General features: G+C 37.4%; 1 protein-coding gene across 1 annotated transcript in view; it reads right to left on the bottom strand.

The window, feature by feature from the left end:
- The window catches only part of FAM171B (family with sequence similarity 171 member B), a 64,178-nt gene that overhangs the window by 17,341 nt on the left and 28,784 nt on the right, over positions 1 to 18,053 (bottom strand). Inside the window, exons 2-3 of the mRNA XM_008530580.2 lie at positions 6,665 to 6,898; positions 1,624 to 1,716 (exon numbers count right to left, since the gene is read on the bottom strand). Coding sequence (XP_008528802.1) covers positions 1,624 to 1,716; positions 6,665 to 6,898 — 327 coding nt within the window. The remainder of the gene's footprint in view (positions 1 to 1,623; positions 1,717 to 6,664; positions 6,899 to 18,053) is intronic.

The following is an 18,053-nucleotide window of genomic DNA, read 5'->3' as shown; positions in this document are numbered from 1 at the left end:
TGAGCTTCTCTAAGGTTTTGCACAATCCTGAAGTTTCCAATTTCTCCTGCTCCTTTTACTACAAATATATTCACACACAGACCTAACATATATTCACTGTACAACCTCAACATCTTCCTCATCAAATCTTGGAGGAACTATCTTAGAGGGTAGTTTTAAGGAAGTTGAAAAGTGAGGATGTCTATTTTCTAAGGAAAGATTTAACATCTTCAGAAGCATCCATCCTTTCCTGCTTAGGCTTCCCAATGGGTCAACTCTTAGGCAAATGAGGCCGTAAAAGGAAGCGATCTGAGAAGTCAAGAGGGTGCACAGTGTTCTCATGGAGACGTGCCAGAGCACATCCAGTATGATCCAGACGAATGAGCGCTCACCATTGCTTGGTACAGTGGCAAAGGAGTGGCATGCGGACACGCTCACACGGATCCATTTCATGTGTTCGAGCAGAAATCACAATTTGTGATGGGATTTTAAGAGGCTAGTAAGGAGTAGGAATGTGTCAAAACCAAAACTAATAAAATAAAGCACTGAAGAGGAGAACCTGATTTCACTAAGGGCCCAGTAGCACAAAACGTAGCCTCTCTGCAGTAAACAGTTCCTTTTATCCTACACACAGCTCCACATCCACCCCACACTCTGCCATGCGCCGGCAAACTCAATGGCTTAAAACTCTACAAAAGCCTTTGCATTTCAAGACTAAGAAATCCTACTGCCTCGCTCAGTAAATTACTCCAAGATTAATCAAGCCCTAGTTTATTTTTTTTCCCAAATAATAGTAGATTTTCTTTTCTAATACTTTAGGAATAAATAAGATAGCTTCTGAAAATGAAGAGAACTTTCACCAACAATTCTTTTTACCATGACTCTCTTATTGGACTCTACGTGAGGATTTTTTGCCTTCACCAGCCATTCCTACTACGTTTTAGTCCTAAACATTAACTCCCCAATAGAAAAGAAACAAATTGCCGTCATTCATAGAGGTTTTATATAATATGCATAAGAGTCAAAAAATGCTGGGGTTTCCCCTGAGGACTAGTTAAGGGAGGTGGGAGGTGAGTCAGGGATGAAACTATAATCTCCATGGTTGGTAACGTAGAACTGAAGGTCACAGCTTGATTCAGACCCAAAACAAGCCTTCTTATAGTCTTTCCTTTGGGATATGCAACTTGGGGAATTCAAGCCTGCTGAGTAGATACTTAGCTGCCCAGCCTCAGGCCTGTCCCACACAGGCAGCAAGTGTAATGGCAGAGGCAGGAATGGGGCTGACCTACCAATTAGGCAGCCCCAAAGGTCTAAGTCCTTTTCCCAATTTCACCAACCACTAAAGCCTAATAAAAGAGGGGATTTGGAAAGAAGTTCAGAAGCCCTTTCCAATATTTCTGAAAGTCAAATGTTCCTCTTTGGGGGGCTCAAATGGTCAAAGAGAGAGTGATTCCCACCCCACAAAAAAACCACACTGTAGTCTGACAGTGAAATAAGAAGTTCAGATCAACCTCTAGTCAGTACTAAGCATCCCTGATCAGTTTAGATTTTATAAGAAACATTGATCCGTTAGTGAAGAAGCATAGTTACATAATAATCACTTTACGTGTTTACTTATTGCTAAGTAGGAAGTGTTGTACTTACCAGCTAATTTTCCAGTAATTAAAACAGTGTCTTCAAATAGCCATATGTTTGCTTGGCTTTGCGGGAACAGGGAAAGTGTAACTGATGAATAGACTGTGAAATACAGCACAATTAGAATATTTTAGTAAATGTGGGGGAAACTGGGATAAATACAGTTCTATTCCAGCAGGTCTTAAAAAGTGGGGGGAAAAAAACTGTGTGATGTGAAGAGTAATTCAAAACAAAGGGAGAATAAATGTAAAATATGATGGAGGAAAAAAAGAGGATCACCATAAAATGAGAAGAAAAGATTGGGCATCACTATTTTATTTTACTAACCTTTTCTATTTCATACAGTAGTCTATACCAGAGCGATTAATGATGTTCTCTAACTAACCCCACATATATATGGTCAGTTAAATGCTTGAAGAAAACTTCTGCTATTTTCTCTATATAGATTGTTATTTGTTATTTCTTTATGATTTTTTAAAAATTTTCTTGGCTCCATGATTCAAGGTTCTTTAAGATAGAAACTACATCCACTCTTCTTTTTTAACATAAGGGTTCAACACTCTTCTTCACACAGTATGGTTTGCTAAACAGACTGAGTTGGCAGAGGAGAAAACAGTTTAATACACAGAATGGTTGAGAAGCAACCTTTAGTAGAAGCAAGAAGGGGCTGAACCTGCCTCCAAGAGTAGGCACCTGAAATAACCGTGGGATGAGTAAGTGCAGATGACCTGAAAGATAACTAAATTCTTTCAGAATCAGGAACAAGAAGCTGGGACAAAAGACCATCGTTTTATAAGCAAGAACAGATCAAAGAAAAAGCTTACTAACCCTGCAAAAGAAAAATAAGTTTTGAGGCATTACCCAGAGCACAAGTTCTCATTTGATATCCTCAATGTGACATAAGTATTTAAAATTAATAAAAATAATGTAATATCCCTAAATCACTTAAGATAAAGCACATTTGCACGGGAATACTTTTAATATTTTGAGGTATGTCAAAGAGCTGTAAAGAAAACATGGAAAAGACAAAATACAAAAAGTATACAATGATGTATGAGTGGACATAAAATGAAATACATTTTTTTCCTAAATAGGAAAAGAGGACTACCAAATGAAAGTGTAATTTCAATTCAGAATACATTAACATTTAGACTGATTAATGATTTATTAGATTGGCGAGGAGGTGGTAGGATAGTAGCTTGGACCTTGACATGATAATACTTAGGGCATTATCCCATATTTGGATACTTTCTCAGTCACAGGTAGCTTAAAAGGGGCAGGCCTGACAGCTTTTTAAGGTTATTAAACCTGAAGAGAATCTTTTGAACCTCACTAAAACTTACATTCAGATTTACTTTCCCTTAAAAAAATGTTTGATTACAAAAGAGATGTAAATCCACTCTGGAAACGTCGATAAAGAAAGAAAAGAATAAGAAAATGATGGTGAACATAATACCACGAGAGACAACCACTTTTAGTATTTCGGTATAGCTCTTCCTGGACTTCTCCTGTGATTTTTTAAAATAGGGAGTATGATAATTGCATGCAGAATATTTTTACGCTGCTTTTTTCAATTCAGATAATATCATAAGCATTCCTCAACAGAAACTTTTCATAACATTTTCAAGGTTACATATCTCATTTCCTGAAGTATCAAGATTTACTTAACCACCACACTAATGTTATATATTTAGATTATTTCCATTTTCACTATTACAAAATATTTGATCAACATCGTTGGGCACAAACATCTGTCTACTTTATTTGTTTGTTTGTTTCTTGGATAGATTCCTAGCAGTAGAATACTGGGACAAAGGTTAATAACATTTTAAAGATTCTGACACATATTTCAAAATCGCTATCCAGATAATTTTGCTGGTTTGCACTCCCACCAATAGTGTTTGAGATTGCTGATCTTACCTCACTCTTTGAATACTGAGTATGCTCACTTTTTAAAAACTTTTCTAAGGTGAAAAATCTAAGAGCTGTGTATTTCTCTGACGTACAGATCTCAGATTATTAGGAAAGTAAACAATTTTGTCACATTTACTAATCATTTGTATTTCCTGTTTTGAAAATTGCTAGGTCATAATTTTGTCCATTACCTTATTTAGGCAGGACATTGGTGTTTTCCACTGATTTGTATAAATTCTTTGCATTATTAAGCATATCACTCTCGATTGTTTCATATACTTTTCTTACCTTTTTTTAAAATATGCTGAAATTTACCTTTTATAACATCTTCCATTGCTTTTAAGTTTAAACAGACAATCCTAATAAAAAAATCAGATAGTTTCTTATTCTCTTATATTTGATTTGATTTTCCACATTTACACTCCATGAGCAATACATTTTGGAATATGGATCCAAATTAATTTAAGCTGAATACTTAACCAAAATATCCCACTACTACTTATTGAATATTCAACCTTTTCTCAATGATTTACAATGGAATCTTACCATAGATTATAATTTTTACACATCCTGGTATCTGATTTGTAACAGAGTACAAATCATGGTACAATATCACAGTTTTAATTTTGTAGCCATATAATATTTAGTCATCTGGAATGGCAAACTGCCTCTAGTAAATCGTTTAAAACAAGACTCCCAGGGATTTTTACACATTTATTCTTTAAGAATTATTTTGCCCAGTTTTTTTAATGCATTAAATCTATAAATTAATTAGGGAAGAACTGAAATCTTTACAAAATTCAGGATTTCTACAAAGAAATATAATGCTTTTCCACCTATCCAGTGTTTTAGTTTATTTGGGTTTTTTTTTTATCTATCACTAACATTTGGTAGTTTTATTTTCCCCACACACAAGTTATTTCACATTTCTTTTATTGGTTTCCCTGCATATTTTGTTCTTCTTCTTGTTCTGAAAGGGATTTCTTTTCACTATTTTTCCTAACTGGTTATTACTTCTGGTATAACAACATGCATTGATTTGTACCAATGCTAATTTGTAGTTTTCCAAAGATATGATCATAACCGGAAATAACGGTTTTCATTCTTCCTTTCTAATAGCTATCACTTTATCTGTTAATATCTTTTTCCTCCGATAAGAACTTCTACTACAACATAAAATAATATAGACATTTGTGTTTAGTTTCTTATGTTAGTAGGATCCTTACTTCTAATATTTTATAGCTAAGTATGAATTTGAGATACTTAAGGATATCTCTGTGGTCCTAGTTTTTAAAAAGTTGGTTCTTAGGTAGGTATGGATGGTGACCTTACAAAATACATTTCAGACTATTGTTGATATTATCATCTAGTAGTTCTAATTTGTTCAACTGATATACAAAATATTAATAGAGTTTGACACATATTTCACATCCTTATAATCCTGAAAAGAAGAAAAATCCTATTTGGTCTTGACAGTATGCTATATTTCAATAATGGTAAAATTCTTTTTACTATTCTGTTTAGGATTTTCGCATATACAGTTACATGTAAGATTGGTCTATAGAGGGGTGTACGTATGGATATATGAGAGACAGAGAGAGAGTGTGTATGTATATGAGGGCATTTAATTTTGTATTACCTTTGTCAGGTTTCGGAGTCAAGGCTCTACTGGTTTAGAAAAATGATTTGGAGTACTTTTTCTTATAGGTTTTGAATCAAGTTATTTTTACTCTGAAGATTTTATCCACGGTTATTGGTCTACCTCATCTAAAATCAATATAGTCATTTAAATTATCACAAAATTATTCATTTTATTGGATTTTTTAAGATTAGTGCCATCCAATCTGATATGATTTCTAAAGATTTTACGTATTTCTTCTCGTCTTTTTTTATTTCCCTCATTTTTGTTTAGTTTAGTCAGATGTATGTATAATTTATTTTATTTCAAAGAACTAGCATTTTGTCAATTAGCTCTTCTTTATACTTTCTAATTTCACGAATTATTTTTTCCCATTTTAGTTGGTTTCTCTTTTCATTATTTTTCTGATTTTCATTGAATGTATAAATGTGCTTAATTTCTGACTTTTAAAAAACTTAAAGCATTTAAGAGCATGAATTCACCTCAAACGCATCCCTATTCAGATTTTTCTAGTCATGATTTTATTAAAATTTTGTTCACACGAATCTTATTAAATTATCTAATTCATTTTTCATTTTCTTTCTCATTCTAAATTTATTTATGGTTCAAGAATTCAAAGGTTTCCAATATGAAACCAAATAACATATCTAAATTCTAACAAGAACCACCACAATAAAAACAAAGTGCGAGACTGATTACCAAATGTATCATCCTTCTAATCAGTCCGACTTGTATTCCAGTACCTTGTATGGCCCATTCCTTCCAAAATCCTATTAGTCATACTAAGTCCTACCAATTCCTTTTTTCCCAGCTTTATTGAGAAATAATTGACATATAACACCGTGTAAGTTTAAGGTAGACAACGTGATGATTTGACATATGTATGTATCATGAAATGACTACCCCAATAATTGCCAATTCTTTCTTCAGTTTGCCTCTTGTGCTCACCTCTCCTTTTCATTCCCTCTCTTACATCAGGCCGTTGTTACTGTCCACCAGCACAACCACAGCTTTGTAGCCAGGTTCCCTGAATCCATTTTAACCCTGCTGTTGGCCTATTCGTTGTACACTGTCAAGTAAATTCAGCTTCTAAACAACTGACACTCATTGTGCTCAAGAATCTACAATAACTGATTTATTATTCAGCAGATGAATCTACACTGTTTGTCTTATCTTTTGAACACGTCCTTTCATCATCTGGCCCCACTTCACCTGGCCCATCCTGCTTCCAACTAACCCCTTGGGCGTGCCAACCCTCCCCGCCACCTGTAGACACGCTTTGCACCAGAGCCGAGCTCTTGCTCTGGATTCCTTCAAGCCTCTCTAGAAGGAAAACAGCCTCCACGTTTTCTTCAGACTGACACTCACTTCCAGCCTCCTTATACTGACTTCACACAGATATTCTCATTTTCAGTTTACCAGAACCAGAGATTTCTAAAGGAGAGGAAAAAATATCATGTACATTTAGTGAAGGCAAAACACAGTTTATATGCTTACTTGGCATTCTTCCGGTCTTCCAAGGTAGAGGCGTCAACACGTAGCCATCTTTGTAAGCAATAATGGTTAAGCTGAGCCCTAATTTGTAGGGCACTTTTATCAACACTGCTCCATTGCTTTTAGTTACTGTGGAATTGGTCTTTGTGTAGTTTACAAACACTTCTACAACTGCTTGACTCAGGGACTGACGACTGATGATGTCATTCACCTGGACTTTCAGCATAAATACAGACACTGGAAGAGAAAAAACCAGAAACTGCAGCATGTTAGATCCTAGAATGCATATGTCCCTATACTGGAAAATGTCATTCAAGACATCTGAATAACCATACAAAACTGTTGATAAATTTAGGAAATACATATGTACAATGGATTGATCGAAAGATGTTAAAAACATTCCAACAAATCCATTATTCTCCCTAAAAGTGAATAAATTTGAATTTATTAATAAGGCACAGCGTTACTACTCCATTTTTTCTGCCAATTAAAAGGAGAGCAGTGAAAATGCAAAGACAGAGGTTCTTTCTTTAGGAAAATACATTTTTACTTTGTCTCACGAATTTCTAATACTATCAAGTTATACAGATTTAATACTAATTCAAAATATAGTCAAATTTCTTAGACTAAAATGCTATCTCACCACACCAATTAGAGTATGGCTAGCTCCTTCATTTTGTTCTGTTGTCTGGAAAGCAGGGGATGCGTTTCAGTGCCAAATTACAAAATATCAAAACAAACTCCCTAAAATCTCAAAAAGCCTTATCCATTAAATATATAAGAAAATACACTAAGATAATAAATTGAGGAAAATAAGAATCAAAGCTTATTTTTATTTAAGCCTTCAGTCTTAGAGACCCTCACAATGTGTTCATGGATTTACCGGTGATAATTTCTAGTTTTAATAAAGAACTTGTACCACCATGGAAATGCCTTTGCAAAGCCTGTATCACAACACCTTTGCCCAAGATGCTTCTCTTCCACTACAAGTGGGCTTTGGAGTGAGTCAAGGTCCACCTCTGCCATCCCCTAGACATGTGGCCCTGGGTAAGTTACTCACCTCCCAAAGTACATTTGTTCATCTGTAAAATCGGGAGAAGAGTAACTACTTTGAGTTAATAAAATGAAATAATGCAAATAATGTGCTCAGCACAGTGCTTGGTTGTCACCTAATATCATCATTAATAATAAAAATTAATACTCAACAATTGGAGACCACTTCACAAACATGGGAGTACAGATAAGAAATATACCATAAAGACTGATTATGCTGCATGCGTTTGCATACACAAACCCATTTTACGCAAAGTGATTTTAGCAAGAACCCAGCACATCAGGTAAAAAATTCCTAGTCAACATTGACTGAGCTGCAATATTGCTACAAAATTGTGGTTACGCCTTATCTATTCTAACTTTGTTAAAATAAGCTAGACTTTAAATTGCTTTTAGATCATAACAAAGACATTTTAAATACAAATACAACCACTGTAATAATTGCCCAGTCTCAGCAAAGGTACAATCCAGCAAGTTAGAAAACAGTTCTGATCTTTTCAAGAATCTAAAAGGAGGTTAAATGTTATCCAAACACGATTCTTTATATATTCAGACACAAACATATTTTTCTATATTACATATTATTATATATATTTATATATAATAATATGTAATTATATATATCACTATATAATTCCAATATAATTATATAATATATAATAATTATGATAAGAACTAAATAATGAGCCAGGCATTGTGTTAATTTTTAAGTGCATCGTTCCATTTACTCTTATAAAAACCCTCATTAGAGAGATACTATTATTTTCCTCTTTTTATCTATTAGTAACTGCAGGTTAGATAGGTTTGTAGATCAGCCATGGCCAACCCACAGTAGGTGGCGGGACAGGACACAAACTTGGGACACTCTCTCCTCAAAGCTTGTGCTCTTAAACTGTTGCGCTACAATTGCCTGATTCTACTCTTAAAAGCAATGCTAGTCATAGTTTAGAGTATGGAGATGGGAAGAACTAACTGGGAAAAGGAAAGAAAAGGCAGGATTATATCCTAGAGAATCATATCTTAAAATGAAGGTCCATTAGTCTGTCTGAAAAACTGTTAATTTCTAGGACAACAGCCTTGTATATATTCAAATGTAACTATGCAGAATAGATTACAAGGCAAAATACAGATAACCAAAGCTTACCCATACCTCTGCTTTCTCAGCATTTTTAATAACAGACAGCGTTCTGGAAAGTTAAATTATTTGTGAGTAGTCATTACTATCTTTACTTTTAATAGATAAATTCAGGAGCATCAAGTACAAAATGTCAACTAGGCCTCAGGTCTTAACTCCAACTGTTCCTCAAATTATTTAACTATTTTCCCAATAGATTCAGTCCATTACTATGATTTCACTCTAAAATAAATAAAGTCATGTTTGCAACAATTTAAAATCAAAATGCAGAGAAGGGAAGGGAGTAAATCTAAGTTCCTGGCACCAAGCCTCGTATGTATATTATCACAACATCTCAGTCTACCTTTGTAAAATATATAACATCAAGTCCATTTTACTGATGAGGAAAAGAAGATTCAGACGAGTAATGCAAACTGCCCCAGGTGTCACAGATATTAAGAGGCCGTGTCAGCCTTTAAGTGTCGCCATGAATTACTCCAAGGCCATCTTTACACCATGTAACACTGAGTCTTGGGATCACACTAGTGTTATTAATGCAAGGCATATGATTGCAATTATCATTGAGAACTTAAATTCTTATATAACATCAATTAAAAAGAAAAAAGTGTGCGCCGGCCCCGTGGTGCAGCGATTAAGTGCGCACGTTCCACTTTGGCGGCCCGGGGTTCGCCGGTTCAGATCCTGGGTGAGAACATGGCACCACGTGGCAAGCCATGCTGTGGTAGGCGTCCCACATATAATGTAGAGGAAGATGGGCATGGATTTTAGCTCAGGGCCAGTCCTCCTCAGCAAAAAGAGGAGGATTGGCAGATGTTAGCTCAGGGCTAGTCTTCCTCAAAAAAAAAAAAGAAAGAAAAAAGTGCCTCCACACACGCACTCACACACTCACACACACACACATACTCTCATGCTAAAGCATGGCCTCAAACATCATGTGCCGCATGATGTTTCAGTCAACGACGGACCGCACGTACGAGGGTGGTCCGTGAGATTAGTACCATATAGCCTAGGTGTGTAGTGGGCTCTACCATCTAGGTTTCTGTAAGTACACTCTATGAGGTTCACGCAACAACAGAACTCCCTTAAGACACATTTCTCAGGTGCTATCCTTGTTAAGCGACACATGACTGTATAACACTTGGGTAAAAAAATAAAAAGTTGTAATATATGTGACATGATGGGCTGCTAAACCAAATGTACTTGAATAGGTCCATCTAGATAATAAAATTATTTATAATAGAGGACAAGTAGCTGTTGCCTAATTTACAATAATTCCCCCACTGGCCCCGTGGCTGAGTGGTTAAGTTCGCGCGCTCCGCTGCAAGCGGCCCACTGTTTCGTTGGTTCGAATCCTGGGCGCGGACATGGCAATGCTCATCAAACCATGCTGAGGCAGCGTCCCACATGCCACAACTAGAAGGACCCACAACGAAGAATATACAACTATGTACCGGGGGGCTTTGGGGAGAAAAAGAAAAAAAATTAAAAATCTTAAAAATATAAAAAATAAATAAATAAATAAATAATTCGCCCAGCTGCCTAGCCCCTAATCCCCTGGATGAAATTTATTGAGCCACCGGCACAAAGCACCTACCTAATGCAGGCCAGACAGCTTCTGGCAGGACCTTGAAATGTGACTGGAGATACACAGAGGCCAATGGTGGCTGGAGCTGAATCCTATTAGAAAGTCTATGAGCTCCAACCTCCTTCCCAGTGTCTCCCTGGTCTCTCTCCTTCCAGAAGCAGGGCTGTGCAGTTCCTCGTGCTGACCTGAGAGCTGGATCATAATGCCTCCCAAAGGGCCCTTTATTTCTTGTAGCCACAGTCAGATTCTGTTGCTTGCTTCAAAGCAAGCACCTTAAATGACACGCAGTACAACTGTAAATATAGAGTATTTTACTTAATGGACTACTCTATCTTTCATAAGAGAAGGCGAAGGAAAGAAAGATAATGTTACACACCAAAAATTTGCTAAACCATATGAGAGGGAGACTGCACATAACTAAAAGATAAGAGAATTGGGATTCCCTATTAAAATTTGACAACGGGTCTTATTCAAACCGAATGTACCTACAATGGCTCCTTCAACAGCATAGGAATGAGACTCAATAGGGAATTTTTATTAATTCATTTGCTCCAAAGATTAATTTCAGAAATTCTCAGAGCTTTTGGAAATACAGACAAATTCTAATGTGTAGTAAGATCTTAAGCTAAAGTCATTTAAAAACCCTGCATATTCCATCTGTTTCATCCTGTAAGAGTACAGTTGCCAAAACAAGATCCATTAAAACCTTCTGACATTCAGAAGCTGGATTTGATTCATAAATGTTTTCTAAAACATTTTCTAATCCAGGATGGATGATTTTAATTTTTCACTTATATTAATAACGTTAATATAATAAATTTGATGAGAAAATCAGTATCAAATTCAGAAAAAAAGAATTGCAAAGGTCAAATCTTGGCTATCAAAATCACAGTCTCCCTGCGGGAGGAGACGCCCTATATCTGTGCCCTAATCGCCGAGTAGATTTAGGACACACTGCAGCCCTGACCAGCAGGGTCCTCACTAGCTCAAACTGGAAAAATTAATGATATTTGTGTGGCACACACACATCAGGTCCAGTGCTAGAAACTTTACACACGTGTCCAATTTACATCCTAATACAAACCTACAGGACATTTCTCCCATTTTAAGGCAAGGCAATCGAGGCTAAAAGCGCACAGTTAAGTAGGCGACAGGCAGGATTAACAGACAGGTTCATCTGCCTCCAGTCCCATGCGTTTCACTGCACCCTCTCTCTCATGGAAAAGCCTTAGGAATTTGGTTTTCACCGTATTTGCTAGCTTACTTATTCTCCCAACTAGTGCAGAGAAGGCAGCGCTCATTCGCTGACCCTCCCAGCCTCTCGTCCCCATCCCTCAGCCTGGTTTGTCCGGCCCCCAGCACAAGCAGCAGCAAAAACAGCATTAAAAACAAAACAAAACAAACAAACAAACAAAATGGCTGAAAGCCTGGTCAAAGTAATTAAAGAGCAAGAACAACTCTTTTTCCTCCAAATAAAAGGAAAAGTTATAAAGAATTCCCTGCCCATGACTTAAAATAGAACACTTCTGACTTCTGTGATGTCAACAGTTTGACAAGGCAAACAGCGCTGGCAGCCAGAAGCAATAGAAACCCACAACAATCCCCCTGCAAACAGACTCTGGCCTTTAGATTGGGCAGACTCTGTGATGAAATCTCTGATTTTCTACCGGAAGTGCCTTGTCTCTATCATCTACCTACTTTTCCCCACTGTATTTTTCAGCTCTCCATGCGCATATTATTTTCTCTGTCACTTAATTATAATCATTATGTCCTGCCCACATAATCTTCTTTTCAATATGTCACCACTGGTTTAAAAATGGTTCAATACCAAAGGATTTCAACTGCACCCTGAGAAAACATATAATCTACATGTTGAGAGAAACAAGTAAAAATAAAATACACATAAAGTCCTGAGGCTGCTGGGAGAGATTTAACTAATAGCACATGATGAGAAGCACTAAGCAGTGAGAATCACTAAAATTCAAAGGACTAATAAATAGGCATACAGAAATGCTCTTGAAAAAGATTACGAGAACCAACACTGTATTATGATTTTGCTATAGACTACAGATGGGTAAGAAAAGTCCAGAAAGAGTTAAAAAAAAAATACCGCTATTTATTTGGGTGACAGCTAGAGCTTGAAGTGGATGGGTTGATGAATTATAATCCTACTTCTTTTCAAGAGAATTTGACATCATCCTATTGTGTTGTTACCCTTATGTAAGTTACAACCGTGCCCATTGAGAAACCACCTTATTTTCAGATTTCTCCAGTATAAAAACTAGCCTACTTCTTTTCCATTATGTTTCAAACATCTAGAATAATTTCATTCAATATACAACTTTTTTCCTCTCTAGGAATATAATGCTAAAAATATACTAGAAATACTGAAAATATATAACGCTAAAAATATTAAGCTTTTATAAACATAAAATTTTTAAAAGGAAATACTTCAACAATGAAATAAATTTTAAAAACTTTATTGAGGTTTATAATTCTATGAGAACTAGAAAAAAGATGAAGAGCAAAAAAATACAATGGAATGAACTAGTTGGTTGGGAATGGTTAGAAATGTTCTCCTCCATTAATTCGTTCAACAAACGTTTGCCTACTTTTGGCCAGATCTGCATTAGCTAGGTATTGGGGATACAAACATTTAAAAAGACAGTCTTGCCATGAGGAAGTTTATTCTGAGGGAACAGCAGAGAAAAAATAGTACTGCAGAATTATCTGATACTACTGTAAAAAAGGTTTAAAAAAAGCAATACTGGGGGGACAGCCTGGGGCCGAGTGGTTAAGTGCGTGCACTCTGGCTTCAGGGGCCCGGAGTTTCGCTGGTTCAGATCCCGGGCGTGGACATGACACCGCTCGTCAGGCCATGCTGAGGTGGCGTCCCACATGCCACAACCAGAGGCACTCACAACTAGAATATACAACTAGGTACTGGGGGGCTTTGGGGAGAAGAAAAAAAAATTGGCAACAGCTGTTAGCTCAGGTGCCAATCTTTAAAAAACAAAAGGCAATGTTGAAACAGACAAGAGAAGAACTTTCGATAGTACCTAATACAGTCTTCTAGGAAATTATGTAGAAATTAATTTAGAATCAACATGCATAACAATTCCTATAGTAAGTATCAATCTCAAAGAGAGATACCCCCACTCCCACGTTCACTGCACCATCATTTGCAATAGCCGAGAAATGGAAATAACCTCAACATCCATCAGCAGATGAATGGAAGAAGAAAACGCAGTATATACATACAATGGAATATTATTCAGCTTTAAAAAAAAGAAGGAAATTCTACCATTTGCAACAACATGGATGGATCTGGAGGGCATTATGCTAAGTGAAATAAGCCAGCCACAAAAAGAAAATAATGTCTGATGTCACTTACATGTGGAACCTAAAATAATCGAACTCACAGAAGCAGAGAGTAGAATGGTGACTGCAAGGGGCTGAGGGGAGGAAGACACGGGGAGGTGATGGTCAAAGGGTACAAAGCTTCAGTTACACAAGATGGTTAAGTTCTGGAGATCTATGACACAGCACAATTCCTGTATATCGCTAACAATACTGTATTATATACTTAATATTTGCTAAGAGGGAAGACCTTATGTTGTGTTCTTACCACAAAATAATAATAATAATAATAATAATAATAATAATAATAAAGGGGTTGGGAGGAAACCTTGGGAGGTGATGGCTGTGTCTATGGCCCTGATGATGGGAATGGTTTCACAGGTGTGTACTTATCCCCAAATTGATTGTTACATAAATTACATAGGTACAGCTTTTTACATGTCAATCATACTTCAATAAAGTGGTTTTAAAAACATAAGTATTGAAAACTGTGGATCTAATATCTACATTGGAATCAGTTCACACAATCATTTTTTGAACAGGGAGAATGTCAACAGTTTGAGTTTAGATTTCCAAAGGGCCTGCCCATTCATTCTCTCCTGTTTACCATGATCTGACTTTTTGGTCCATTCCAGTGGAGACTTTATGGTGAGAACCCAAAACATGCCAAACTTCTGGCTATGAACCAAATTTGGCTTAATTAGGGGCATTCAGAGGCCTAGTTTGTTCTCCACCCACCATTTTCATACAAAATATTCAGTCACAGAAATCTTACTTTAGAGTTAGCTATATAAATATCTTAAGATGTAAACAGAAAATATCTGGTTCCAAATTTAAATGGTAGGGTATTTAAAACCTTTAGCAGAGACATTAACAATCATGGTTTCACTAAAGAGAACATCAGTTGGTTCTCAACTCTTTAGCCTAGCATTCAACATCTGACATCTGGCCACCACCTCCCTTTCTAGCCTTAATTCCCGCCAATCATAGGCTTTTATCAGGGATTAGCAAACTATAGCCTGCAGGCCGACTGTGACTGCTGCCTGTTTTTGTAAATAAAGTTTTATTGGAACACTGCCATGTTATTCATTTATGTATTGCCTATGGCTGCTTTTGCTAAAACAGCAGAGTTAATAGTTGCGTCAGAGGCCATATGGCCTGCAAAAATAAACATTTACTATCTGGAACTTTACAGAAAAAGTCTGCTCTAAGCAGTAACATAAATAGGTCACTGGTCACTATCCAAGAACAACCCACTTTCCTGCTACATTATTCATTTATTCTATCTGAAAAGCCCTTTTTTCCATCTCTAACCATCAAATTCCTAATCCATCCTTCAAAGTTTAATTCAAACGCCCCCTCTTTGAATAAATTTGCCTTCATCCCAATTAGATGGGATCCTCTCTTCTGTACTGACTAGTCTAACAGCACACAGGATATTCTGCTGTATGTTTCACTTTCTGTGTATTTGTCCTCTCAGTGAAAATAAGCTTCTTGACAGCCAATATTGTTTCAAACTCAGTCTTGTGTTTGCCAGAGTTTAGTAATGGGTTTAGCATACGGATTTTTTTTTTGAGGAAGATTAGCCCTGAGCTAACATCTATGCCCATCTTCCTCTACTTTATATGTGGGACGCCTGCCCCAGCATGGCTTGATGAGCAGTGCTAGGTCTGCACCTGGGATCCAAACGGGCAAACCCAGGCACCAAAGCCAAGGGCACAAACTTAACCACTACGCCACTGGGCAGGCCCCAGCATGTGGATTCTTGATGAATGGAACAGGGTGGAGAGGAAGGAAGGGAAGACAAGAAAAGTAGGAGAAAGAGAAGAAATGAAGGAAGAAAGGAAGAAAGAGGGCAGAGAAGATCAGAAGTGGCCAAGAACTTGGGGAAAGAATGAAAACCGTGGGATTTCCACAGAGCCACCTGAAGTGACAGCCAGCTTTCTGGCCCCAGTATTCAATGACATTTTGAGCTTAATCCCACACTTGCCAGTGAGAAATATTTTATATTATTACAACAATCACAATAACAAATAAATATTAAGATTCCTATTCCTGGAAACTAACATGACTTTTCCTTCTTTTTCACAAGAATATCTAACTTGGGAAATTTGACTAGAGAATATATAAGCAGCAAAACTTGCTAAATAAATATAATGCAACCGTATAACAGCAAAGATTAAACTTAAAAATTTTACTTTTACCATTTCAAAACAGTATCAACAGAGTAGTTTTACAATTCTTTCTCCCAGGGTGCCAGCAAAATTTCCCTATTTAATTGGAAGGAGGGCTGAAAGTTTAGAAAAGAGCGAGGACAACAAGGAGCTTACAAAGAGAAAGGGCCAGATTCTCCTTCGGTCCGGTCCCTAAAGCAGAGTGGAGAGGGCGTCCACGGGTTACTCTTTACAGCATTTCAAACAGCGACACACAGCCTCCTTTTAATGAACAAAAGGATGCTGAATTTTTTAAAACGCTCAGTAAAATAGAAAAGCCTACTTTTCAGTCCTTAAGCACCAGACAGGATCCAACATTCCTACTGGCTTTAGAGCTTAAAAGAAAAAAAATCTATGCACGAATTAAGCAAAAACAAATTTATTTGCAGTAAGTTAATTCATTACAGAGAAAATGTCAAACCCGAGAAGAAATTAAAGAGACAGAATAAGGACACGTTCTCCAAAAGTGAAAACGTTATGGAGCAAATAAAATACACATTTTCTCCATTAGGACTAGAGGCTGAAACAAGAGTGAGTCACCAGAACTAATGAAATGGATGACACAAAAGAGTCCTTATAACTTAAGAATAAGCAAACTGAAGGCGATTGAACAGGGAACCAATGACAGAGCTGAGCCATGAGGATTTGAACTCAGTTCCTCTTGCCCACCCAAAGGCCCTCTTCCTCACGGAAATAAATCAGTCTGACTCAAGCTCCTAAAACATATTGTCCAAGCTCACTCCACAACCATTTATTGTCCTTTTATTTTTTCTTCCCAATTTTTCATCCCACCTTAGACTCACTTACAATCATTCATTCATTCACTCACGTACAAATTCATTTAACATATGTGTATTAAGAACTCTAAATATGAGGGCACTAAGTGTGGAGCGACAGAAGAACCGACAGCCCCAGGAGGAAAAGTTAAGGATCAGTTTTTTATTTCAGTGTTTGAAAAAGCATTGGTCCCGCTTGCCATGGAAGTACTGGACACCTATGTCGGACTAAGTGGAGGAGTGGGTCCTTTGGAGAGGCAAAACCAGAAGTGAGTTTTGAAGATGGGGTGTGGGGGAGGGGTGAATAGTAAAAACCCTCTGAAACCTGGAATTCAATCACTGCACTTATCCTTAAGACTCAGCTCAGACATCACCTCCACTCCGAGGCCTCCCGGTCACCAGGCCTAGTGCCAGGCCAGGAGGGATGCTGGAGAGATGAGGGATGCTGGAAAGATGAGGCACTGGCTTTCCTCTCCCTTGGTGCTGATATGTCATAGCTCAACTCTGAGTTATCAGGGTCATGTTTGGCATCACAGATGAAAAGACGACTGAGAGGAAGAAGTGAGATTTTTTTTTTTCTGAGAGAACTCAGTAAAATTTTAAAAAGACTGAGGAAAGAACAACGAGGTTAAAAAGAACAGGTGAAGACTGACAAAAATAGAAATAAGTGAGCTGAGAAAACGTGTGAGGGAGATATTCTTCCTTAAAGGAAAGATGGGAATTTAGCAATTTGTCCAGGAAGCATGCGCTGACAGACACATCTCCACCCTCAAGACTGTCCTCATCTACTGATGTGCCCCACCAGGGCTCTCTGACTCATTGCCCCCCTACTCTCACTCCTTCTGATCCACATCCGCCCCTTGCACTTCCTTGAGCATGCCAGGCACGTTCCTATCTCTGGGTCATGGTACAGGCTGTTCCTTCTGCCTAGAATTCTCTTCTCCCAGATATCCAAATGGCTTACTCCCTCAGCTCCTTGAAGTGTGTCAAAATTACATGTCTCATGACTCCTACCACCCCAGTCTTCCTTAATCTATGTTTCAGGGGTCCCAAAACCACTTTCAAGTTCACTTATCCACCAGAAGGACTCACATCACTCGATGGCAGGTCATACTTAAAACTAAGATTTATTGTAGCAAATAATGAAGAGTAAAAACAACAGGAAAAATAAATGTATCAGCCAAGCCCAGAGAGGTCAGGCACAGGCCTCCAAGTCCTTCCCCTGCTGGAACCGCACAGGACACAAGTTCTCTCCAGCTGTGAGCTACAG

This window comes from Equus przewalskii, chromosome 17 (assembly GCF_037783145.1).
Source record: "Equus przewalskii isolate Varuska chromosome 17, EquPr2, whole genome shotgun sequence".
NCBI classification, from domain to species: Eukaryota; Metazoa; Chordata; class Mammalia; order Perissodactyla; family Equidae; genus Equus; species Equus przewalskii.
This window is presented reverse-complemented; position numbering and strand designations above follow the sequence as displayed.